Below are 24,885 nucleotides of genomic sequence, written 5' to 3' on the forward strand. Positions count from 1 at the left end.
CCTTCGGAAGGCTGTTCCGAAGGCTGGCGGTGGGGCGGAGAGACCTTCTCCCCGCGCCAGCCTTCGGATGGCTGTCCTGAAGACTTGTGGTGGGAGCAGTGGCGTAGCGTGGGGGGTGCAGGGGGGCCTGCTGCACCTGGCGCAACATCTGGGGGAGCGCAGAAGAGACTCGAGTGCTAAAATCCACGGGTTAGGGGGCGCAAATTACTTGCCTTGCCCCGGGTGCTGAGAGCCCACGCTATGCCACTGCTCCAGGCTTCTCCATCTGGCCCTCAGGACTCTCCTGAGCCTCACCTGCTTTACGCACTGTCCCTCTTCATGCCCCGAGTGTTTTTGCCTGGCTGGAACATGTCCTTGAACTCTGATAATGTTTCTTGCTTGCTTCAAGGAAGATGAGGGGTGTGTGTGCGTGCACAGGAGTTACCTTACTGTACAAACATAAAGCTATCATTGCTCCTCCCACTTTTGCCTCTAACCCTGCCCACCGCTGGCACACGGCCCCCAGAACGTTGCCATGAAGAGAATGGGGCCCTCGCAGCAAAAATAAAAAAAATAAAAAAGGTTTTCCCCGCCCCTGCTTTAAATGAAAGCAGCTTGAATCAACGAGTTGATTCATGAGCTGAAATCAGCAAGAAAAGCAACAAGTTTAAATAGATGATTTAAATCTGGTTTTCCGTTGATATTTCTTCACATTTCCCAAGCAATGGTGCAAATCAGACAGAACGTGAATACAGTGGTACCTCGGGTTAAGGACTTAATTCATTCCAGAGGTCCATTCTTAACCTGAAACTGTTCTTAAACTGAGGTACCACTTTAGCTAATGGGGCCTCCTGCTGCTGCCGCACCGCCGCTGCATGATTTCTGTTCTCATCCTGAAGCAAAGTTCTTAACCCGAGGTACTATTTCTGCGTTAGCGGAGTCTGTAACCTGAAGTGTATGTAACCTGAAGTGTGTGTAACCCGAGGTACCACTGTATCCATATTTGCGGAAACAGTCATGCTGGTTCTTCGTTTACGTAGAAAAGCCCCTTTATCTCAACGTACCCTGTACTGATTCAGTTTTAGAGATTGATTGTAGGACAAACACGCTTCTGTTCGGGTTGTTTCGTGTAAGTTGATTTATAAACATAGCAGTATCCTCACAAGGAAAAAAAAAGAGTTTTATTTATTTTGAAAATTTGCATCCACCCTATTTAATGCGCTATTGTTTTTAACACTCGATTGGAAGCCGCCCAGAGTGGCTGGGGAAACTCAGCCTGATGGGCGGGGTATAAATAATAAATTATTATTATTATTATTTCTTTCTCAGAAAAAAGTGGAGGACAAGCCAAACCGCAAGCCTTCCATCTGGCTTGCCATGTATCGCGCCTTCGGGCGGCCAATCCTTCTGAGCAGTACCTTCCGTTATTTAGCCGATCTGTTGGGGTTTGCTGGACCGCTCTGTATTTCCGGCATCGTTATGAGTTTTTCTAACGAGACTGAAGACGACATTCTCATGACCAATGCAACGTCTGCAAACTACACTGCCTTAACCTCTGGAGCTATTTACCCAGTTAGAGTAAGTAAAATTACAGTATATTTTTTAGGGAGATGGCTTGTTGGTCCCCAGTTGGTTATTGTTTATGGGACCTAAAATTTAGGTGATAGGGGAAGGAAGTATCATTTGTTTGTGTGTGGAAGTATCATTTGAATAGGCTTTTCCTTTTTAAACAGACCAAGTCGAGACATTTGATACCCTGGTTTGTAAGAAGCACTTATACCAAAAGCTTCCCAATCCATATGTCACAGGAAACTATGGTTTAACAAATCATGAATGAAACAGGGGGAGGTAGGGTGTGTGTGTGTGTTTCTTCAACCAACAAACTATTGTTTATCAGAGACTCCAGAATTATTTTAGTCTTCTTATTTTTAACTGTACCTTTTCTTCTTCTTCTTCTACTTTTCTTTTCTACTCTTCTTCTTTTCTACTCTTCTTTTCTACTCTTTTCTACTTTTCTACTCTTCTTCTTCTACTTTTTCTTTTTGATACTTTAGAGAAAAATTGTAGTTTTTTCTTAGCAATTATTGTTTATTGACATTCACGTTTATGCATTTTTCCCAGGTGAATTGCCTTAGGCCTTCTTTAATTGGGTGACAGCTAATTATTATTATTTTCATTTCCTTGCTGTTTGGTTAGACCTCCAATATTTTCTCTTAGTTTAAACAATCTCTTTCGTTTTGCTCCGTAGAATTCTACAGATCCGTTCCTCACTTCAACCAATTTCCTCAAAACCGCCTATGTCCTGGCAGTTCTCCTCTTCCTGGCCCTCATCCTGCAAAGGACCTTTCTCCAGGCCTCCTACTACGTTACCATAGAAACAGGCATCAATCTACGAGGAGCTTTGCTGGTAAATAAAGGCATTACTCCACAGGCTGTGAAACAGCTTGGTCAAGGCTTCAAAGTATCCATACTTTGGCCTAATTGGACCAGGAGGATGGGGCAGATTTGATAAAAAGTGTTTGGCTGTTTGGATGGCATTAAGGAGTCTCTCCAGTGTGCTTTGTACCTGATAGCAGTGGCAAAAGACCTGTTTACATCTTGCTTCATCCCACCCTTCTTCCATCATAGTGCCTGGTTGGCATTGACCCACGACAGGGCCTTCTTGGTGGCAGCTCCTTGTTTATAGGATGCCCTCCCCTGCTCCCTCATTAATAGCATTCCAGAGAAATTGTAAAACATTACTGTTCACTCAGGCACTTGAGGGCTAAAAGACATTGTCTGGTAATCTTGACATCATTAACTGTTTTAAAATATGTTTTCTAATGTTTGTAGGGTTAAAAAATTATGTTTACTGTTTTGGTGTTTGGGTGTTTTATACCTTGGTCTCCTTTGGGAGGAATGACAGGATAGAGATTTTAAAGAAATAATATTTGAATCAGGCATCCCCAAGTCCGGCCCTCCAGATGTTTTGGGACTACAATTCCCATCATCCTTGACCACTGGTCCTGTTAGCTAGGGATGATGGGAGTTGTAGTCCAAAACCAGCTGGAGATGCCTGATTTGAATCATGGAGCCAGCTATATAGGTCTGTCCTACCAAGTGGTATCAGGCTTTTAAAATTGAACTGGGCAGAAGTCTTCCCATCCCTTAGCCGCAATCCCACCTTCAAACAATATTTTGTCCCCCACAAAGGTTGTGGGGGAGCGATTTTGTTGACTTTCAAGGGCAATGAGAGAATGTAACTTGCACTACTTTCAGATTCACTTACATTTTTATGAGGTGGCTGCGAGTAGTTGTATTTTTTTCTTTTTCTTTTTATAAGCTTTGGCGCACTTCCTCCTCAGAGAAGCCCTGTCACATTCCTGGGCCGTAGGAATGCCACTGCATCAAAATGAAACATTGTTCCCATGCCCAGTCTGGCCCAGAAATGCTGCAAGGCTGTTCTGAGGAGAGGAACCTCGGCCTGAAGCAGTGGCAAGTCTTTTTTTATTTTTCTGGATTGAAAAGAAAGAAAGAGGGGTACAGAAAAACACCCACAATTCATAAATCTGTAATGAACCCCCTCTCAGACTGTCTTGTGACATTTGCCCCCTACAGATTGATGCTGAGGGAAGGGAAGGTTTCTCCCCACCCGCAAATGATGCCGAAATTCGGCGCCCCCTGTCTCTCATGCTCCATCCTAAAGTAGAGTTACGGCGCTCCCTTCAGCACCCCCAAGGTTCCACGCCTAGTATGTACAAACCAGCAGCACTCCCCAAATCTGCCTCCGATTCCTCCTCTGGTCACTGATTTGGATACACCATCTGACTGCCTCCAGGCGCTGTGGTCATCTGCAAGAGATACCCAAACAGCGAGGTTGATGTTGCTAACCTTCATGTCTTGTTTGCAGACATCTTTGTAGCGTAGAGTTCGTCTGCCAATGGGCCTCGGGCCTCGAGCCAGCTCCTTGTGGAGCACATCCCTAGGGATCATGTACTTTTATTCCTGTAGAATGGGGATTAATGGCAGGACATCAAAAGAGGATTTTATGAGCCCTTATGGTTGCTAAGAGGCTTATACAGCAATACCCACGATCTATTGCAGGCAGCCCTTGCTACATTTGAACATATTTCAGTTTTGTGTGGATATTTCTCTGGACATTTGGAGGGCTTCTTTCTACTTTCTACTTTCTACTTACACATTTAACTAAACACAATACTGATAGTTATTGTATTTAGATTGTGAATTGATGGTGGTATTTTTGTTGTTGTTAGTCTCATGTCAGGCTTCGGGGAATCAGCTTCCTCGCCCTGTGGCAGTTAGAATCTTTACTAATCACAGTGAGAGAACAAAGAACCCGTCTCCTAGAAATGACGGTGCTCCCAATTAAGGCTTACACCCCCTCCGTCCCTATTAATCCATGTCACTCCTACGTCTTGTAATCTGAGCTTGTACCCTCTGCACTTTCTGTTCTGACACTTTCTGAGCTCTTCAAGACTTTGGAGAAGGGGGGGTGGTGCTATCCAGAGACTGTCAATCTGTTAACTCTCTCTCTTCCGGTGTTTCTTCTGCTAGCTGTTCCCCATCCAGTATTTCCCAGCTTCTGCCTTCAGAACTATGCCCCTCTGCAAACCACTGTTCTAAATCTATACTGTCCTCCTGCTCCTGGGAAGATTCAGGATCAGGGGAAAGGGGTGGCTCCCACCATTCCTCCTCAGTACGGTCCCTGACATCTCAGTATCATTTATATACTATTTTTTTCACTTTATGGTCTTAAATGTTTTTCTCCTCCTTTTTTCCTTCATTAAATATGCAAACAAATAATAACAATTTAAAGAAAAGGAATGTATACCACCCACCAACATTTTGCCCCGCTTCTTTCCACAGGCAATGATCTATAATAAGATGCTGAGACTTTCCACATCCAACCTGTCCATGGGAGAGATGACTCTGGGACAGATCAATAACTTGGTCGCCATTGAAACTAATCAACTGATGTGGTTCCTTTTCCTGTGTCCCAACCTATGGGCTATGCCCGTTCAGGTAGAGCATCGAAGTAAGGGACTGATTTTTGGAAGACGCAACAGATTTCATTTCATTCATTGCAAAAAACCACACCCACGCAACTTTACTGAATCTTAAAGAATGACGGAGCCTTAAGGGAGGGATCAAAGCTCAGGGTTAGAGCACATGGATGTATGGAGATGCTTCTGGGTTCAATTCTTGGCATCACCAGTTAAAGCAGAGGATGAGATTCCCATGCCCCTCCAGATGTTGCTTGTCTACAACTCTCATCATGCACGACTCTTTATTTTGCTGGATTTGGCAAAATTCGTATACTGCTTGATTGTAACAAAACATCTGGGCTGCTTACAAGAAATACTGGGAGGAATTAAATGCAGTGCTATGTTAAAGTCCTTTAGCAGTGTACTACCTGTGCTAGTGGAATGGTTTGCACAAGAGAATGTGCCAGGAGCTAGCATGGTCCTCGCAACAGGTTGCACATCCCACTTCTGCTAACGCAACCATTGCACTTGGTTTCATATTGCACAACTGTTATTAATGCCCCTTAAAGGTAAAGGGACCCCTGACCATTTAGGTCCAGTCATGGCCGACTCTGAGGTTGCGGTGCTCATCTCGCTTTACTGGCCGAGGGAGCCGGCGTACAGCTTCCGGGTCATGTGGCCAGCATGACTAAGCTGTTTCTGGTGAACCAGAGCAGCACACTGAAATGGCGTTTACCTTCCCGCCGGAGCGGCACCTATTTATCTACTTGCACTTTGATGTGCTTTTGAACTGCTAGGTTGGCAGGAGCAGGGACTGAGCAACGGGAGCTCACCCCGTCGCGGGGATTTGAACCGCCAACCTTCTGATCGGAAAGTCCTATGCTCTGTGGTTTAACCCACAGCGCTACCCGCATCCCATTATTGCCCCTTAGGCTAGCACAACATCCCTTGTACTGGCTGACAGGGAAGGTTGAATCTGGATCTTTAAAATGATAAATAAGAATAGTTTAAACCAAAAAAATCTGAAGAAGTATGCATGCACACAAAAGTTTATACCAAGAACAAACATAGTCGGTCTCTAAGGTGCTACTGGACAATTTTTTTATTTAGTTGAAACCAAGCACCATATTTTTCGTTCTATAAGACACACCAGACCACAAGACGCACCTAGTTTTTGGAGGAGGAAAACAAGAAAAAAAATATTCTTAATTTCAGAAGCCTGAACAGCTAGAGGTATCGCTGCGCAGTGAAAACAGCAATCCCTCTTGCTGTTCTGGCTTCTGTGATAGCTGTGCAGCCTGCATTCGCTCCATAAGACGCACACACATTTCCCCTTACTTTTTAGGAGGGGGAAAAGTGAGTCTTATAGAGCAAAAAATACGGTAATTGAAAACATTTTTTAAAAAATGATTAAAACCAACAGAAAACTGAAAAGAGATTAAAGAGACATCAGCACCTATGTATCTGGATAGGCTGCCTAGGCAAAAATGTCTTAAGAAGGTGCTGCAAAGGCATCTGCCTGTCAAATGGCAGGGGGTTCCAAAGTGTAGCTGCCGCCACACTAAACGAATGATTTACTGCAAATTGTGTAAGGCAATCTTGCAAGTAAACTAGTCCCAAGCTATTGAGGACTTCCTGCAGTTTTACTATGCAGCTGTTAAACATGCTAGTGGGTGCGAGAAAACTTTGCAGTTATCCCAGTAACAAATTGGTAACCAGTGTAGATCTCTGAGCAGAGATGTTACATGCTGAGAGGGCATTGCTTCTGTCAGCAACCGTGCTGCAGCATTCTGCATTAGCTGCAGTTTCCAGATCAAGTGCAAAGGGAGCCCCACACAAAGGGCATTGCAGTTATCCTTTGGCCATGCTGGGTGGGGCAGATGGAGTAGGAACCCCCAAACAGCTGGAGGGCCACAGGTTTTACCTCTGCCCTGAATTCCACCCCTGCTAGCAGGGTAGCGGGGTGGGGAAACCTCCTTTGCCAGAGATCTCGGATAGCCACCACAAGGCAGAGCAATTAATACTACAGCCACGTTTACCCCATACATTCAAAACACTACGATACCACTTAAAACTGTCATGGATTCCCCCAAAGAATTCTGGGAGCTGTCTTATGTGAAGGGTGCTGAGAATTGTTTTGAGGCCCCTATTCCCCTCATAGAGCTGCAATTGCCAGAGTGGCCTAAGAATAAATCCCTCTTTACAGGGAATTTGGGGAATCGTAGCTCTGGGCGGAGGGGACAAGGACCTAATAGCTCTCAGCACCCTTAAACAAACTTCAGCTCCCAGAATCCTCTGGGGGAAGCCATGACTGTTTAAAGCAATATCATAGTGCTTTAAATGTATGGAGTGAACATGCATTAGTAAGGTAAGGTAAAGGACCTCTGGACGGTTAAGTCCAGTCAAAGGCGACTATGGGATTGTGGTGCTCATCTTGCTTTCAGACCGAGGGAGCTGGTGTTTGTCCACAGACAGCTTTCCAGGTCATGTGGCTAGCAGGACTAAACCACTTCTGGCACAATGGAACACCGTGACGGAAAGCAGAGCTCATGGAAACGTTGTTTACCTTCCTGCCACAGCAGTACCTATTTATCTACTTGCACTGGCATGCTTTCAAACTGCTAGGTTGGCAGGAGCTGGGACAGAGCAACGGGAACTCACCCCATCGCGGGGATTTGAACCGCCGACCTTCTGATCGGCAAGCCCAAGAGGCTCCCTGGTTTAGACCACAGCACCACCCGTGTCTGACTTAGTATAACTTAGTAGCCTTTGTTACACACCCTTTACAGTTAAGCATTATGCAGCATATTTTGAATTTGGCAGCTTCACCTTTAGGTCATCTCATACAGGTTTGTGCAATGAACTACAGAACTGGCAATGTTTTCAAAGTCTTCTCTCCCTTCACCCCCCCTTTTTTTGTAGATTATCATGGGGGTGATCCTGCTCTACAACTTACTTGGCCAGAGTGCCTTGGTCGGCGCTGCTGTCATTGTATTGCTGGCTCCAATACAATATTTCATAGCGACAAAGTTGGCCGAGGCTCAGAAGAGCACACTTGTAAGTTGTTTTTCCACACATGAGACTTGGCAGCTATTTAAAGCACGCGACTGGAGTGGTAACACACTGGAGTTTTGTGCCTGGCTACTGTACGCTGTTGGACGTAGCTCAGTCAGCAGAGCATGAGACTCTTAACCTCAAGGTCAAGAGTTCGAGCCCCAGGTTGGGCAAAAGCTTCCTACATTGCAGGAGGCTTGATGACCATGGGGACCTTCCAACTCTATGGCTCTATGTTGCTTAACAGAGTGGCTGGGGAAACCCAGCCAGATGGGCGGAGTATAAATAATAGCATTATTATTATTATTATTATTATTATTATTATTATTATTATTAACAACTAAACTGACACTCGTGGCTTTGTTTCCCCATAATTGTCAGGAGCTCGTCCTACCCTTGAATAGGACCCCATGGTTTGTTAAACCATGATTAGCATGGTGTGTGAAGACGGCCCAGCAGCTTAACTGTGGTTTATTTATTACGAACAAGCCACAGTTTCTTTATTGATGCACAAACCTTAGTTTCTGTCAATTATGTCTTGGTGTTAAGTGTGAACTCAGCACCCTGCCTTAACTATGGTTTGACTTTCAAACCCTAGACATTATTATTATTATTATTATTATTATTATTATTATTATCAACATCAACATCTTTGTTTAGACAGGCACTTAGTGGTTTCAGATCAGCCAAAGGAACAGTGATATAACTGACTACAGTCAAACCTTGGCTCCCGAACGCCTCCATTTGGAACGTTTTGGCTCCCGAATGCCGAAAACCCAGAAGGAAATGCTCTGGTTTTCGAATGTTTTTTTTCCGGAAGCTGAATGTCTGACGCGGCTTCCGCTTGAGTGCAGGAAGCTCCTGCAACCAATCAGAAGCCGTGCCTCAGTTGGCGAACATTTTCGGAAGCTGAACAGGCTTCCGGAATGGATTACGTTTGACAACCAAGGTTTGACTGTACCATAATTCTTGCATCAAAAACTATTGAACTGATTTGAAAATGTGGCAGCTCCTGATGTTTCAGCTGATCTTCAAACCATGGTTTTGAGGATCAGCAACACATTACGGGCTCTCAGTCTCTCCCCTCTCTACCCTGTGGCCTCACTTTGCAGTTTGGCAAGATCCATAGTTTGCTAAAATATTATTTATTATTTATTTGCATTTCTTTATATGGGTGGTTTAATGCTCTTTCCCCCTTTTCTCCCTCCTTTTTCCATCGATGGAAAGGATTACTCCACAGAGAGGCTGAAGAAAACCAATGAAATACTGAAAGGGATCAAGCTTTTAAAGCTGTACGCCTGGGAGCACATATTCTGCAGAAGCGTAGAAGAAACGAGGGTGAAGGAGCTTACGAGCCTCAAAACCTTTGCTCTGTACACATCTCTCTCCAGTAAGTATATATCCTTGAGTGTGGCAGGCTGGCTGGAAGGCCACCATCTCATTGTCTGACCCTCCTCCCTTTTTGTCCAAAGACAAACGCAAAAACAGCAGCGCACAAAATAAAATAAATGCTTTTTTAAAAGCACACACATGCCACATATACTATAAAATGCAAAAGTCACTTGTTCCCACAAGCAGTAGTGATGGCTATCAACAACAACAACAACAACGTTCTATTATTTGTACCCTGCTCATCTAACTGGGTTGCCCCAGCTACTCTGGGCTGCTCCTGGCATATACAAAAACATAACAAAACATTAAACTTTAAAAACTTCCCTATACAGGGCTGTCTTCAGATGTCTTCAAAAGGTTGTAGAATTGTTTATTTCCTTAACAACTGGTGGGAGGGTGTTTCATAGGGTGGGTGCCACTACCAAGAAGGCCCTCTGCCTTGTTTCCTGTAACCTCACTTCTTGCCGTGAGGGAAGTGCCAGAAGGCCCTCAGAGCTGGATGTCAGTGTCTGGGCAGAACGGTAGAGGGTTCCTTCAGGTATACTGAGCCGAGGCCATTTAGGACTTTAAAGGTCAGCACCAACACTTTGAATTGTGCTCGCAAACGTACTGGGAGCCGATGTAGGTCTTTCAAGACGGTGTTATTGTTACGATATAGAAGCGATGCGGCCGCGAGCTGCTAGCTTGGAAGCAAAACATAATGGGAATGTTGGGACTGTTTTCCGTGGGAAACAGAGGGACAGTCTATTCAAAGTGCGAAGCACCGGAATTAGCTCACAGTGTAATATGAGCTGTACAGGAAGTACAGGTGGAGTTTATCTCTCTGCTGTTGGAGCTTGAAGAGAGCAGACGTGTTTCTCTGTAACGCTGCAAAGACAGAAATAAAGGCATGTAAATACGTTTCTGTCTATCTCTTTCCCCTGCCCCTGGGGGGGGGGCAGGAAAGAGTGGTGTGTTCTCCTCACTCTGGGGAGGATCGCCAATCGCGACCTTACCTGGATCTTGCCGGGAATGCAGACAGGGAGGTCAACCAGTGAATCAAGCCGGGTGCCTGGAGAGTGGCCAGTTTCTCCTGAAGGCAAGCTTGAATCCCGACAGTTATATAGTCTCAGAGGTTGCTCCCAGTCACCAGTCTAACTGCCGCATTCTGGAGTAGTTGTGGTTTCCGGGTCACCTTCAAAGGTAGCCCCACGTAGAGCACATTGCAGTAGTCCAAGTGGGAGATAACCAGAGGACGTACCACTCTGGCGAGACAGTGGGCAGGCAGGTAGGGTCTCAGCCAGCGTACCAGATGGACCTGGCTTTTAAAGAGTGGTTACTAGCCACAAGGGCTATATTTTACCTCCAGTGTTGGAAGCCACATGTCTCTGAATACCAGTACCTGAAAATCACAGGTGGGAAGAGTGCTGTAAACACCCCGAACCTTCTTGCAAGCCACCCAGAGGCACCTGGTTGGCCACTGTGATAACAGGATGCTGGAATAGATAGATCTCCGGCTTCAAAAAATGGGCTCTTCTCATGGTCTTATAGAGCCGTTAGAGGCAGCACCTGCCACAAAAACGGCCCACGTCCATGGGCACCTTCAACACAGACCTGCACCAAACTGCTCTGGAGGTTGCAGGCCTCCAGAGTCTCTGTTGTCATCTGTGAAATGTTGCAACGTAACAAGAGCCCAGCTGGATGAGATCAAAAAAGAAGATTCCACCTAAACATTAGGAAGAACTTCCTGACAGTAAGAGCTGTTTGACAGTGGAATTTGCTGCCAAGGAGTGTGGTGGAGTCTCCTTCTTTGGAGGTCTTTAAGCAGAGGCTTGACAACCATATGTCAGGAGTGCTCTAATGGCGTTTCCTGCTTGGCAGGGGGTTGGACTCAATGGCCCTTGTGGTCTCTTCCAACTCTATGATTCTATGATTCTAGCCCAGTATCCTGCTTTCCACAGTGACCACCCAGATGTTTGTGGGAAGCCATCAGGCAGGCCATGATTTCAGTAGCGCCCTTTGACTGACATTCATCATAATTGGTGGTCATTCCTAGTTTTAGGTCCGCCAGTTAAACATTATTATTATTTTAGCTGAATAGGGAGCTCCAAGGCAGATAATTGAATTATCATACTTCCTGCATGTGGCTTCTGATCCTGATTTTACAAGACTGGGAAGGCTATCCCCAGGGCCTGCAGGGGCAATTGTCTTTCTCCTTCTGCCCATTCCCAGGATTCTGTCACCTCTCCATTCCCAACCTTAGCAGAGAGACGGAAGAGAGATCACACGCAGCAGAGCAGGTCCCGTTTCCCACAAGATGAGCTTCCAGCATCTCTACGTTTTCTTTGTCTTCCAAGATGGAAAAAAAAGCCTTGTGAAGCTTCCAAGTTTATGAAACTTGGCCGAGGGGGGAAATGATTTCCTGACCTCCTGTTGCCTTTCTCATACCCTGGGACAAGCACGACAAGATCTCTCCAAATAATCTTCTAACCTTCCTTATTAAGCTTGTTGACATCCATTAGTTTACATTAACAATCACACGCAGCATCTATGGGCAGCTGATATAGCAGAGTTTGTTTATTTTTTTAATGGCCTTTGATTTAGCTTAACATAACCTCAGCGATTTAAATAATTCCCTTTTCCCCACCAAGCCAACGTTTTTAACTGTGCAATACAACCCGTCAATTCTTTCGGGAATATGTTCCCCAGCTCAGTAAAATACACAAACCGTAATATTTCCAAGTATGTTTTCATTTGACAGGAAAAGCTCTCCCCCCCCCCAACCTCCAATTAAGGAGTTGTCCGGGCAGGAAATAATCTTAAAGCAAACATCTATAGTATAGTTCAGACACTGACAAATGTTGCTGCATATAATTCATGGTTGTGCTTGTTTCCACAGTTTTTATGAATGCAGCTATACCAATTGCAGCTGTTCTTGCGGTAAGAATTAATTTTTTTTGGGGGGGTGAATGTTGGGTGGTTTATTAAGCAAACTTTTAAATTAGCTGTAGACATACAGAAGAATGAAGTGCTAGATTTTTGAGGTGGTAGAGTAGATTGTATTATTTCAGACAGCAGGGCAGATGTCCCCTTGAACGTTCCCAGATGTAAAACATCATCATCAACAACAACAACTTACGGAGAAAGATTCTAACTAGAGATGACAAATCACTTACCACACGATACTGTCCTGAGATTAGTTCAGGATTTTTCTGAAACTGCTTGGAAGAAAATGGAAAACCTCCAAAAAATATTCTCAAGCCATGTGAGGGCTGGGATACGTGTTGGCAAGCATACCTCCTACCTGTATTTCTACAGTGGTACCTTGGTTCTCAAACTTAATCCGTTCCAAAACCAAAGCGTTCCAAAACCAAGGTGCGCTTTCCCATAGAAAGCAATGCAAAATGGATTAATCCATTCCAGACTTTTAAAAACAACCCCTAAAACAGCAATTTAACATGAATTTTACTATCTAACTAGACCACTGATCCATAAAATGAAAGCAATAATCAATGTACTGTACTATAAAATAAATGACAGTATTGTAGATGATAAAAATTAAAATTCAATACTTTTCATACCTGCACTGATGATAGTCGTTGTTTGGATGGAGAGCTTTTATCCATTTCTGCAGCCACACAATCAATCAATCAATCAATCAATCAGTAGCTGAACTGTGTTCCACACAGTCACAAAAACAAATTAACTGAAAAAGCCTCAAAAACAAAAACACAAAATAAATTGCAAAAACAAAAGCACCAAACTTAATCCGTTCTGGAAGTCTGTTTGACTTCTGAAATGTTTGAAAACCAAGACACAGCTTCTGATTGGTGCAGGTGCCCCGGAAACAATAGCTGACAGCCGCATTGGACGTTCAGTTTCTGAAAAACATTCAAAAATCAGAACACTTGCTTCTGGGTTTTCGGCGTTTGAGAACCAAGGCGTTTGAGAACCAAGGTACCACTGTATTTGTATCAGTTGTCCAGGAGCAGTAGCAGTGGCAACAGGACACCTATTTACCTGTTTAGGATACTTACACAGTGGTACCCAACCTTTTTTGGGGCCATGCCCCACCTAAGCATCTCTAAAATCCTGATCCACCTCCACCCGTGACATATAATTTTTATTCTTCAAAAAGTGAACTGTTCATGTGGAGGAAGCCTAAAAGGCCATTAACTGTAAATAACTCATTCTCGAATTGCCCCCATTAAAAATCAAATTGCCCCACTGTGGGGCGTGTGCCCCAAGTTGGAAACCATGGGGTACTTGCATGTCACTTAATAGCCCTGGGAACTCCTTGCCTGTTGATATCAGGCAGCTGCCTTCACTTCATTCTTTTCAGAGCCTGCTGAAGATATTTTTATTTGGCAAGCCTACCCAGATGTTTAGAAAACCTGTGTGAGTTTTAGTTTGTTTCAGTCTACTCTACTGTGGTTTTGACTTCCTGCAGGTCTTAAATAATTGTTGCGGTTTTTAAAGTGACAATATTATTTTATCTTTTCCGTAAACGCTCTTCTGAGTTGTTGCTTTTCTCTACAGTCTATAAATTTCAAGAAATAAATAAATAAACTTAAAGAGTCTCACAATCCATCCGGGATGGATCGGAAGGGATCCAGATCAGTCAGGACAGGATCGGGTCCAATCCAGATTTACAAACTGGATTCAGAGGACCCTCATTTTTATACACTTTTGGTTGCATAAATGGGGTGCAAAATTCAGAGAAGTGCGAATCCCCGAGGAATAGAATTTGGTTTCATTTATTGCGTATTGGTTCCAAAATGGTTCCAAAATTGGTTCCAAAGCCATCTATCCAAATTAGATAGTTTGTCATTAAAATGCAAAGAGCATTGCATTCCAACCCCCTGCTCCCATCTCACACATTCTTTTCCTCGCTTGTTCTGCACGAAGCAACATAACCAAACCCTCTTTTTCCTGACATGACAGACCTTTGTGACATACACGTATATTAAAGAGGAACCACCAACTACAGCCCAGGCCTTTGCGTCGCTGTCGCTCTTCCACATCCTGGTCACACCGTTGTTCCTGCTTTCCACAGTTGTTCGATTTGCTGTCAAGGCCATCATCAGGTACAGTGCTACCTCAGGTTACATACACTTCAGGTTACAGACGCTTCAGGTTACAGACTCCACTAACCCAGAAATATTACCTCTGGTTAAGAACTTTGCTTCAGGATGAGAACAGAAATCGTGCTCCGGCGGCGTGGCAGCAGAAGGAGGCCCCATTAGCTAAAGTGGTGCTTCGGGTTAAGAACAGTTTCAGGTTAAGAACGGACCTTCGGAACGAATTAAGTACATAACCAGAGGTACCACTGTATGTGCTTTAATGCATAGGAACATGCTGAGAGCCCGTGTGGAGAAACAGCTAGAGTGTTGGACTAGGACCTGGGAGTCCATGATTCAAATCCCCACTCAGCCCCAAAGCTTGGGCCAGTCACTGCCTCTCAGCCCAACATATCTCACAGGGTTGTTGTTATTATTATTATTTATTGAATTTGTTACTTGCTTTATCTTGCCCAGAGCAACCCAAAGTGACTTACAACCAAACAGGCAAAATATATACCTTAGAGACCAACTAAGTTTGTTCTTGGTATAAGCTTTTGTGTGCATGCACACTTCTTCAGATACCAAAGTGAGCATGCACACAAAAGCTTATACCAAGAACAAACGTAGTTGGTCTCTAAGGTGCTACTGGACAATTATCTATCTATCTATCTATCTATCTATCTATCTATCTATCTATCTATCTATCATCTATCATCTATCTCTCTCTATCTATCTATCTATATCTATCTATCTATCATCTATCTATCTCTATCTATCTATCTATCTATCATCTATCTATCTATCTATCTATCTATCTATCTATATCTATCTATCTATCATCTATCATCTATCTATCTATCATCTATCTATCATCTATCTATCTATCTATCATCTATCTCTATCATCTATCTATATCTATCTATATCTATCTATCTATCTATCATCTATCTATCTATCTATCTATCTATCTATCTATCTATCTATCTATATCTATCTATCTATCTATCATCTATCATCTATCTATCTATCTATCTATCTATCTATCTATCTATCTATCATCTATCTATCTATCATCTATCTATCTATCTATCTATCTATCTATCATCTATCTCTATCATCTATCTATCTATCATCTATCTATCTATCATCCATCATCTATCTCTATCTATCTATCTATCTATCTATCTATCTATGTATCTATCTATCTATCTATCTATCTATCATCTATCTCTATCATCTATCTATCTATCATCTATCTATCTATCATCCATCATCTATCTCTATCTATCTATCTCTCTATCTATCTATCTATCTATCTTGACTGTGTCAGACCAACACAGCTACGTACCTGAACCAAACAGGCAGACAGACAACCTCCCCACATAGATACATGAAAGCCAAGAGGAAAACAAGAAATACTTTAAAAACATCACCACCGCCCCACTTCCAACAGGCCTGGTTATAGATAAGTATAGTCTAAAGATAAGTAATGATGGCACCAGGCGAGCCATCTTGGGGAGAGCATTCCACAAAGGCCCCTTCTCCTGTTTCCACACTCTGGATCTCTCATGGAGGAGGCACATGAAGAAGGACCTCAGATGATGATCTCAGGGTCCGGGTCACTTCATTGTCAGGAAAAAATGGGGAGAGAAAAAACCATGTATGCCACCTTGAGCTCCATGAAGGAAAAGGTGGTAAGCGAATGTAATAAGAAAATAATAATTTATTATGTAAGATTGTTGGACAGTCTAGTCTGACACTGTGTCTTCCTTATGGCTGCCATACGTCCAGGAATCGGGCTCTGAAATTGGCGTCCAGGCGGATTTTCAAAAATCCCAAAAACTTAATTTTGGTGGAGAGATGTTTCGCAAAAAAGCTCAAGAACTTTGTCCGGATTTTCACTTTTGGGGAATATGGCAACCCTAGTCTTGCTAATCTACAGCTAGCCCTCCATTGCCTCAGAAGGGTCTTTCCCAATCTGGTCACTAATTGAAGATTAAGTCTGAGGCAGTCGTGGGTTGTAGACAACTAACTTTTACTCAGAGCAGAGCCATTAAAATTAGTGAACTTAGGTTAATGTTGTATCCAATGTTAGACCCACTGAAATTAAAGGGTGTGGCTAATTGAGCAAAGCACCTGCTTTGCTCCTAACCTACCGCCCTCTCCTTCTTTGGTTAATGATTTTAACCACTTTTGTCCTACGTAATTATTTGCCCCAGCCAATGAGGCGGTGGTTAGTGCAAGCAAAATAAAGGAAAAATACATGTACAGAATTTATGTACCGTATTTTTCGCTCTATAAGACGCACCAGACCACAAGACACACCTAGTTTTTGGAGGAGGAAAACAAGAAAAAAAAAATTCTGAATCTCAGAAGCCAGAACAGCAAGAGGGATCGCTGCGCAGTGAAAGCAGCAATCCCTCTTGCTGTTCTGGCTTCTGGGATAGCTGTGCAGCCTGCATTCGCTCCATAAGATGCACACACATTTCCCCCTTACTTTTTAGGAAGGAAAAGGTGAGTCTTATAGAGCAAAAAATACTGAACGGAAATCGACTGCATAGGAAGCTGAGGTGGAGGGGAGCAGAGGGGTCAGTCCAATGAGAAGTCTGAAAGAAAATTGCTTTCTAACCCTAAACATGGTATCTTCCATCTTTCCTTCTAGTCTCCAAACACGCCTTCTATTTGTTTAAATGTTCTCTCTCTCTCTCTGTGCTATATTTAGATCAGCTGTAACACCAGTAGAGAATGTCTGTCTTGCTTTGCACACTTGAGCTCTGCAAAGATCCCATTTTTTGCCAAGGCAAATCTCAACCTTTAAGAAGCTTCCTCCTCCTCCTCCTCCTCCTCCTCCTCCTCCTCCTCCTCTTATTTTTTCTCTTACAGCCAAGGCAATACCCCAGTGAATATAGACTGGGCCACTCTATCCTCATTATCACCCATCCAATTAGCATATAGAATTAAGTGCTCCATTCCCAGGATAACTAAGTGGTTACTTGGGTCTGCCAATCCCCTTCATTTAGGAAATAGGCATGTTGCACTGGTAGACAACCTTTTATGGGTTTCTGTGAATGAATCCCATTTGAATTTTAAATGCACCATTGCAGTCTACTAAAGAGGGAATCTCCGCTTATGATAATGTAAACTCCCTTAGGAGTGTGGTCATTTGAAAGACCAGGGTGATTTCCATCAACGTGCTTATTGAACATTCATCCTGATTTCTTTGCACCAGGTTTGCAAGGGGTAGGCTATACAGTGTTGGCTGCTTATTGAACATTCATCCTGATTTATTTTGAAGGCAGGTTGTGCAACTTTGCACTAATCAATTTCTACCCCACACTTTCCTGTGCATCTTCTCATCACTTTCCTTTCCGCAGAAAATCCAGATTCTTTTGGAAGTGGGTTTGTTATGCAACAATGCCATATACACTTAATTTTACTGGATTTGCTGGTATGCAATTGAATCCCACCAACAAAACAATAACGGTCTGGAAGTCCCCTAGATAAGCAGGGTAGAGCAAAGTAAATCCAATGATGTCGCCATGTTTTGCAATGCCTGGCTCAAAAACACACATCTTGGCAGCTTGTCAAATATAAGGTGTGCTTTATCACCCCCAAAGTTCTCCAGTTCAGAACAGGAAATGAGGGAGTTCCAGACTTTCTCATGAGAGCCTTAAAAATATCATTTTATGGGTGTTTGGAAAGGTGTGTTTGAGCTAGATTAGTGCCTGAAATTTGGATAAAATAGAAAGGTAATTTTAAACCAATGTAATCTTCTTTGGCGATCACTCGTAGCTGAGTAAGATTGTCTTCCATAAACACATTTTTAATAGTGAGTCTGTAATGACATCTTTGGTAAAGGCTGTTCTCCAACTGGAGCTCTCGCAGGCCAGTGTTTCCCAGTTGTTGGTGTTTATGCTACATTTTAAAAGATTTGCCTTGAGAGAGTCTTTAAACCTCTTTTGTTGACCACCGGCATTACGCTTTCCATTTTTAAGTTCAGAATAGAGTAGTTGCTTTGGAAGACGATAATTAGGCATCCGCACAACATGACCAGTCCAACGAAGTTGATGTTGAAGAATCATCTCAGTAAGTCCTCCCCCTGGTCCCCGACTTCTTCAAACGTATTCGTAATGGGTGACCCATTTCTAAATCGAGCTGAAGAACGTTTGTCCACTGCTAGGTAAAATTCTTCCTTGGTTGTACCAGCTTAAACTAAGATAAGAAGAATGGCCATCAAGCCCAGCATTCTGGCCAATCAGAGACCTATTATGGGAAGCTCACAGGCAGGACCCAAGTGCAAATTCAGGTGATGAAGGGTTGCATTTGAGCTCTTCCCCATATGAACCAAAATTCCCAACTTAGAAGGTTAGGATGATGACGACTGGGCTAGAACATCCCTCCTTTTAAAGTGCAGACATGTTCTTTTCCCATTGGAGAGAAAATAATCGTGGGATCTTTGCAGCACCGCCACTCTCAGTTGGAAATGGCGCAGTCTGCGAGCGCTTCTGGCCCTGGGACGAACTGTTTGTCCAGAGAGCATCTGTCACAGTGCCAAGAAACATGCGGTTGGAACAATTGGATTACACCATATGCCATGAAGATGTTGTAATCGTTATTCAGTAGTTTCTCAGTGTGTTGTTATGACTTGTAACAATTTGTCTTTTTCCATGTCTTGTCCCAGTGTGCAAAAACTGAATGAATTTCTCATAAGTGATGAAATTGGAGATGACAGCTGGAGAAATGGAGATACTGCCTTAACATGCGGGTCTTGCAAGAAGCACACGGGACTTGTAAGTGCCTCTCTCTTTATAAAATTGAACTAAGCACACTAGTGACTGGGGATAAGGGAATCTGTTAATTACAGTTTCTCATTTTCCACATCAGTCTGCAATAGTAAAAAAAAAAAATCTTCATGAAAATTCATTAGCATCCAGTGCAATATTTTCCCCTGAATGTGCACATCTTTGTATGCAATTTTGCCCACAATACACATTTTTGCAGATAAATTGCCCACAGTATAATGCATTTTTGTATGTCATTTTCACCAGTATATGCATTTTAATGCGCATTTTTATGCATTTTTGTACACATTGCTGGAAAACTGCATTGCAAAATTCAGAGATGTGCAAGTTTTGGCAGATGGCTGTGTTTCGGTCACATATTGTTGCAGAAAGTGTGAATTAGGCAGATTCGCTTTAAAATTTGAACTGAATTGAATCCCCCATCTCCCATTCCTACAGCTCACCCCGGGACTCTTGCACATGGCAGGATATTTTGTATTTGATACTGTTTATGCGTGCATTCACCTTTTTTTTGCAGCATCCATGCAACTTCATCCTCATTGAAACCCTATCCCATATTTTCACATCCTTTTAATTGGGACCACTTCTGTGGCTATTCTTCACTTGTCAGAGTTTCCAAAGAAACTGCAAATTCAAATTAAAAGGGGGAGGAGTGGGAACAGGATGGCATTTTGAAGAGGATGCCGTGGTGCGGACATTGTAAAAAAATATTTGCGCACACCAACAGCACAGAACCTGCAACAAACTGCCTTGCGGAGATGCCCCAGTTCATCGCCTTTGCTTAAAAACAACACAATGAAATGCCATAAAAAGTACATTTTGATCACAGTGAAATGGTATACATTTAAAGCAGGGGCAATGAAGCCCAAGCTACACATCTCACTGGCCCTGCCTCACACTCTGAATGTTTTTGCATCAATGGAATGCATCTTTGAAAACTTGAGATAACACTTTGAATAGCCTCTTGATTATTGCATATAGTTATGGACATTCTTGATTTCACAGAAAGGCATTTTAACACATGAACAAGCAGAGGGATTAGCTGATTTAAATCTCCATTTATACAGCGATACAAAATAGCTTGAAAGTGTTTTTTAGAAGCCCCTTTCCTTGTTTTGAGGAGATTTGTTGCAGCCGGCGTTGTCTTAGAAGGGTTGTTCCTTTTGTACGCAGGAGGAAATGTCTCTTTTACTGCCATGCATAGCTTCTATACCTTTCATGCATTATCTTACTGTGTTAACCTTCTGCAAAACGTCTCTCCTTCTTTCTTCCCTGCTGTCGACCCGCCTAGCCCTCCAAAGCCATAAATCGAAAGCAGCCGCTGAGGCAGCAGCTGGATAGCTATGAGCCTCCTCTAAGGATTCCAACCCGTCATTTAGACATTGATGACTGCGCTATCAAGGTGACTTGCGTTTTCAGTAGGGCATCCAACAAATTATTTTTTAAGTGCCTCCGCTGCCAGGTGTTCAATTAATTAATCAATTAATGAATGAATGAATTGTGTGTAAGTTCAAGCCAGATAAGACAGATGCTGTGTTATTGTGTGGGTCATCTAACCAGGAAAGTGATGTTCTGGGTGGGATTGCATTTTCTCTTAAAGAACAACTTTTCATCTCAGGGTTATTATTGTGTCCTTTGATGCCCCGGTGACATGCATGGCATAAAACGTATTTTACCAGCTGTTACTGGGTTTGTTGTTTTTGTACCCTTGTTATTATGTGCTTTATGATATGTTAGGCTGAAAAAGTTCGAAACCAGTGTTTTATGTGAAATACACAGATCCCCCCCAAACCCCCCTCCTTCCTTTGTAATTCTTACTCTTGTGGCATTTTCCTGGTTTTTAAAAATCTTTGGCCAGCCTGGTTTTCACATAATGTGAAGCCATGGTTTGGTTAACAAACCACAAGTTCTGCCACAGATGATCAAGCAAACCATGGTTTGTTTCACCAAAGTTCAGTCAAACAAGTGCTCCCAACTTGCCTCATGCCTTTTTAGCAAGGCGAGTGTCTGGGGTTTGAAAGTCAAACCATGGTTAAAGCAGGGTGCTGAGTTCACACATAACACCAAGACATAATTGACTGAAACTAAGGATTGTGCATCAATAAAGAAACTGTGGCTTGTTGGTAAGAAATAAACCACAGTTAAGCTGCTGGGCCGTCTTCACACACCATGCTAATCATGGTTTAACAAACCATGGGGTAGTATTATGGGGAAACAAAGCCACGAATATCAGTTTAGTTAATAATAATAATAATAATAATAATAATAATAATAATAATGGACATGGGTGGCTCTGTGGGTTAAACCACAGAGCCTAGGGCTTGCTGATCAGAAGGTCAGCGGTTCGAATCCCCGCAATGGGGTGAGCTCCCGCTGCTCGGTCCCTGGTCCTGCCAACCTAGCAGTTCGAAAGCACGTCAAAGCGCAAGTAGATAAATAGGTACCGATCTGGTGGCAAGGTAAACGGCATTTCCGTGTGCTGCTCTGGTTCGCCAGAAGCGGCTTAGTCATGCTGGCCACATGACCCGGAAGTTGTACGCCGGCTCCCTTGGCCAATAAAGCAAGATGAGCGCCGCAACCCCAGAGTCGGCCACGACTGGACCTAATGGTCAGGGGTCCCTTTACAACAACAACAACAACAACAACAACAACAACAACAACAACAATTTATTATTTATACCCCACCCATCTGGCTGGGCTTCCCAAGCCACTCTGGGCGGCTTCCAACAAAATATTAAAATGCGGTTTGTAAGAGTTGATTATTTTATATAGATTCCTACAGGCACATACTCAGTATAATGGTTGCATGTTCTTGTGGTTCTAATATGTGGTATTTATTGCAGGTAACCAACGGGTACTTCTCTTGGGGAAGTGGCTTAGCCACATTATCCAATATTGATATCAGAATACCCACAGGTATGATTAATTAATAGCCTCACATTTTCAACATCGTTTCATTTATCATACCTTCTCTCATAGCCCCAGGATGGTTTAAAGGATGGGTGTGGAAGCTGTGGCCCTCCAGAGGTTGTTGGATCCCAACTCCTATCAGCCCCAGGCAAAGGACAGAGATGATGGGAACTGTAGTTACAGATAGGTAGCCGTGTTGGTCTGCCATAGTCAAAATAAAAAATTCCTTCCAGTAGCACCTTAAAGACCAACTAAGTTAGTTCTTGGTATGAGCTTTCGTGTGCATGCACACTTCTTCAGATGTGTGCATGCACACGAAAGCTCATACCAAGAACTAACTTAGTTGGTCTTTAAGGTGCTACTGGAAGGAATTTTTTATTTTGACGATGGGAACTGTAGTTCAACAACGGGTTCCTCACTCCTAGTTTATTGAGTATGCATTTGTTGTTTAGTCGTTTAGTCGTGTCCGACTCTTCGTGACTCCATGGACCAGAGCACGCCAGGCACTCCTGTCTTCCACTGCCTCCCGCAGTTTGGTCAGACTCATGTTTGTAGCTTCGAGAACGCTGTCTAACCATCTTGTCCTCTGTCGTCCCCTTCTCCTTGTGCCCCCAATCTTTCCCAACATCAGGGTCTTTTCAGGGAGTCTTCTCTTCTCATGAGGTGGCCAAAGTATTGGAGCCTCAGCTTCAGTATGCATACAAACATGTAAACACACGGATAGAGATTATAGAGATTATAGATGAACACAAATGTATGTTAATAATAAGTCAAGCGTGTTTAAACCACCAGTGCTAATGGGAGATATGATAACACCTGCAATCCTATGCATGCTTACTTTGGATTAAGTCACACTCCATGCGACTTACTTCAGAAGAGACATACATTTTTATTGAACTATAAAGCAGCAATCATACTAAATTGGGAGTCTTCCTGAACTCCATGGGGCTTACTTCTAGGTAGGCTATTTATAATACGAATACTAATATTTATTATTATTATTATTATTTCTTATACCCCTCCCATCTGACTGGGTTGCCAGCAAAAATACATTTAGAAAGGGGGGGGGCCTCTAACATTAAAAGCTTCCTGAAACAGGAATCTGTTACACTGAAATGAATGAGACAAAATTCTGCAGAATCACGTCTCTATTTGACTCAGTGATTTCTCCTCCTCTTCCTCCTCCTCCTCCTCCTCTCTTTTCCTTTCTTCTATAACTGACAAATAAGAAAAGAGCCAGCAGATTCTTAAAAAGGTAATACAGTCATACCTCAAGTTACGTTTGCTTCAGGTTGCACATTTTCAGGTTGTGTCCCGCGGCAACCCGGAAGTAACGGAACGGGTTACTTCCGGGTTTCGCTGCTCGTGCAGGTGCAGATGCGCAAAATGACACCATGTGCATGTGCAGACGCTGGTTGTGTTCTTTCCAGGTTGTGAAGGGGCTCTGGAACCAATCCCCTTCACAACCAGAGGTACCACTGTAGCTATTAAGCAGCAGCCAATCAATAGTATCAACATCTAATTCATATATGCAAGCGTTCACCATTCATGCGTGTTATGATAAAGCAACCAAGACCATTCAGTTATTGGTGGATCAAAGGGTCTAATGTTAGTCCGTTGTTGCTTTGCAGGCCAAATGACAATGATCGTGGGTCAGGTTGGCTGTGGCAAATCTTCTCTCCTTCTTGCTGTTCTTGGTGAGATGCAAGCTCTGGAAGGCAAAGTTCATTGGAACCGGTATGTTTGTCATTTCCTTCACTTTGGTGCTTTTATAGGGTTAATGAATGAACTGATCTATGAGTTAGCCCTGGGGGGAAAGTTGACAGATGGATTTTGAGGTCACAACTGTTAAAAAAGTAACTGCTTTGTTCCTTTTTTGTTTTTTACCTATATCCTTGATTCCAGTTATTTAATATCTTTCCATATTACACATTTAATTTTGGGATTGTGAGGTCTAGAAGCTTTCCTATGAAGAGGGCATGCAGTTATATTGTGGAGCCTGATGTTTTCCCAATCCTGGCACAAACAAATGTGGTTGTGTTTTGCTGGTAATTTCAGACAGCCTGACAGAGAGGAGTTTTCAGGAAAATCCTACAGGTATTACCCAAATACAACCCTAATGGTTTCAGTTCTGTAACCTAACAATAAATCCCTACTATAATTCCCTTCCTACATAATTCTGCATGCTTGAGTTTGCCCACTGATCTTATAAGGGTTAGAAAAGAGCACCAAAAACATCTGGAGAAGTAAATGAAGATTTTTGTAGTACTGAAGCTAGCAGCTGGGACGCGGGTGGCGCTGTGGGTAAAACCTCAGTGCCTAGGACTTGCCAATCGCATGGTCAGCAATTCGAATCCCCGTGGCGGGGTGAGCTCCTGTCTTTCGGTCCCAGCTCCTGCCCACCTAGCAGTTCGAAAGCACCCCCAAGTGCAAGTAGATAAATAGGTACCGCTTTATAGCGGGAAGGTAAATGGCGTTTCCCTGTGCTGCGCTGGTGCCGGCTCGCCAGAGCAGCTTCGTCACGCCGGCCACGTGACCCGGAAGTGTCTCCAGACAGCGCTGGCCCCCGGCCTCTTAAGCGAGATGGGCGTGAAACCCTAGAGTCGGTCACAACTGGCCCGTAAGGGCAGGGTACCTTTACCTTAGAGCTAAATTCGTATAGTTAAAGCCATGGTTTTCCCAGTAGTGATGTATGGAAGTGAGAGATGGACCATAAAGAAG

General features: G+C 43.3%; 1 protein-coding gene across 10 annotated transcripts in view; it reads left to right on the forward strand.

Moving 5' to 3' along the window:
• Positions 1 to 24,885, forward strand: part of ABCC9 (ATP binding cassette subfamily C member 9) — a 92,318-nt gene that overhangs the window by 15,467 nt on the left and 51,966 nt on the right. For 5 of the 10 annotated variants that reach the window (XM_082238706.1, XM_082238708.1, XM_082238705.1 and 2 more), the window contains 12 exons: positions 1,309 to 1,557; positions 2,228 to 2,386; positions 4,846 to 5,001; positions 7,887 to 8,021; positions 9,246 to 9,408; positions 12,289 to 12,329; positions 14,334 to 14,476; positions 19,134 to 19,242; positions 20,546 to 20,656; positions 22,098 to 22,170; positions 23,796 to 23,901; positions 24,223 to 24,261. In XM_082238706.1, the coding sequence (XP_082094832.1) occupies positions 1,309 to 1,557; positions 2,228 to 2,386; positions 4,846 to 5,001; positions 7,887 to 8,021; positions 9,246 to 9,408; positions 12,289 to 12,329; positions 14,334 to 14,476; positions 19,134 to 19,242; positions 20,546 to 20,656; positions 22,098 to 22,170; positions 23,796 to 23,901; positions 24,223 to 24,261 (1,484 nt within the window). The remainder of the gene's footprint in view (positions 1 to 1,308; positions 1,558 to 2,227; positions 2,387 to 4,845; positions 5,002 to 7,886; positions 8,022 to 9,245; positions 9,409 to 12,288; positions 12,330 to 14,333; positions 14,477 to 19,133; positions 19,243 to 20,545; positions 20,657 to 22,097; positions 22,171 to 23,795; positions 23,902 to 24,222; positions 24,262 to 24,885) is intronic. The other 5 variants (XM_082238711.1, XM_082238710.1, XM_082238704.1 and 2 more) reach the window with 1 other exon arrangement.

Source organism: Podarcis vaucheri, assembly GCF_965113315.1.
Source record: "Podarcis vaucheri genome assembly, chromosome: 10".
NCBI lineage: Eukaryota > Metazoa > Chordata > Lepidosauria > Squamata > Lacertidae > Podarcis > Podarcis vaucheri.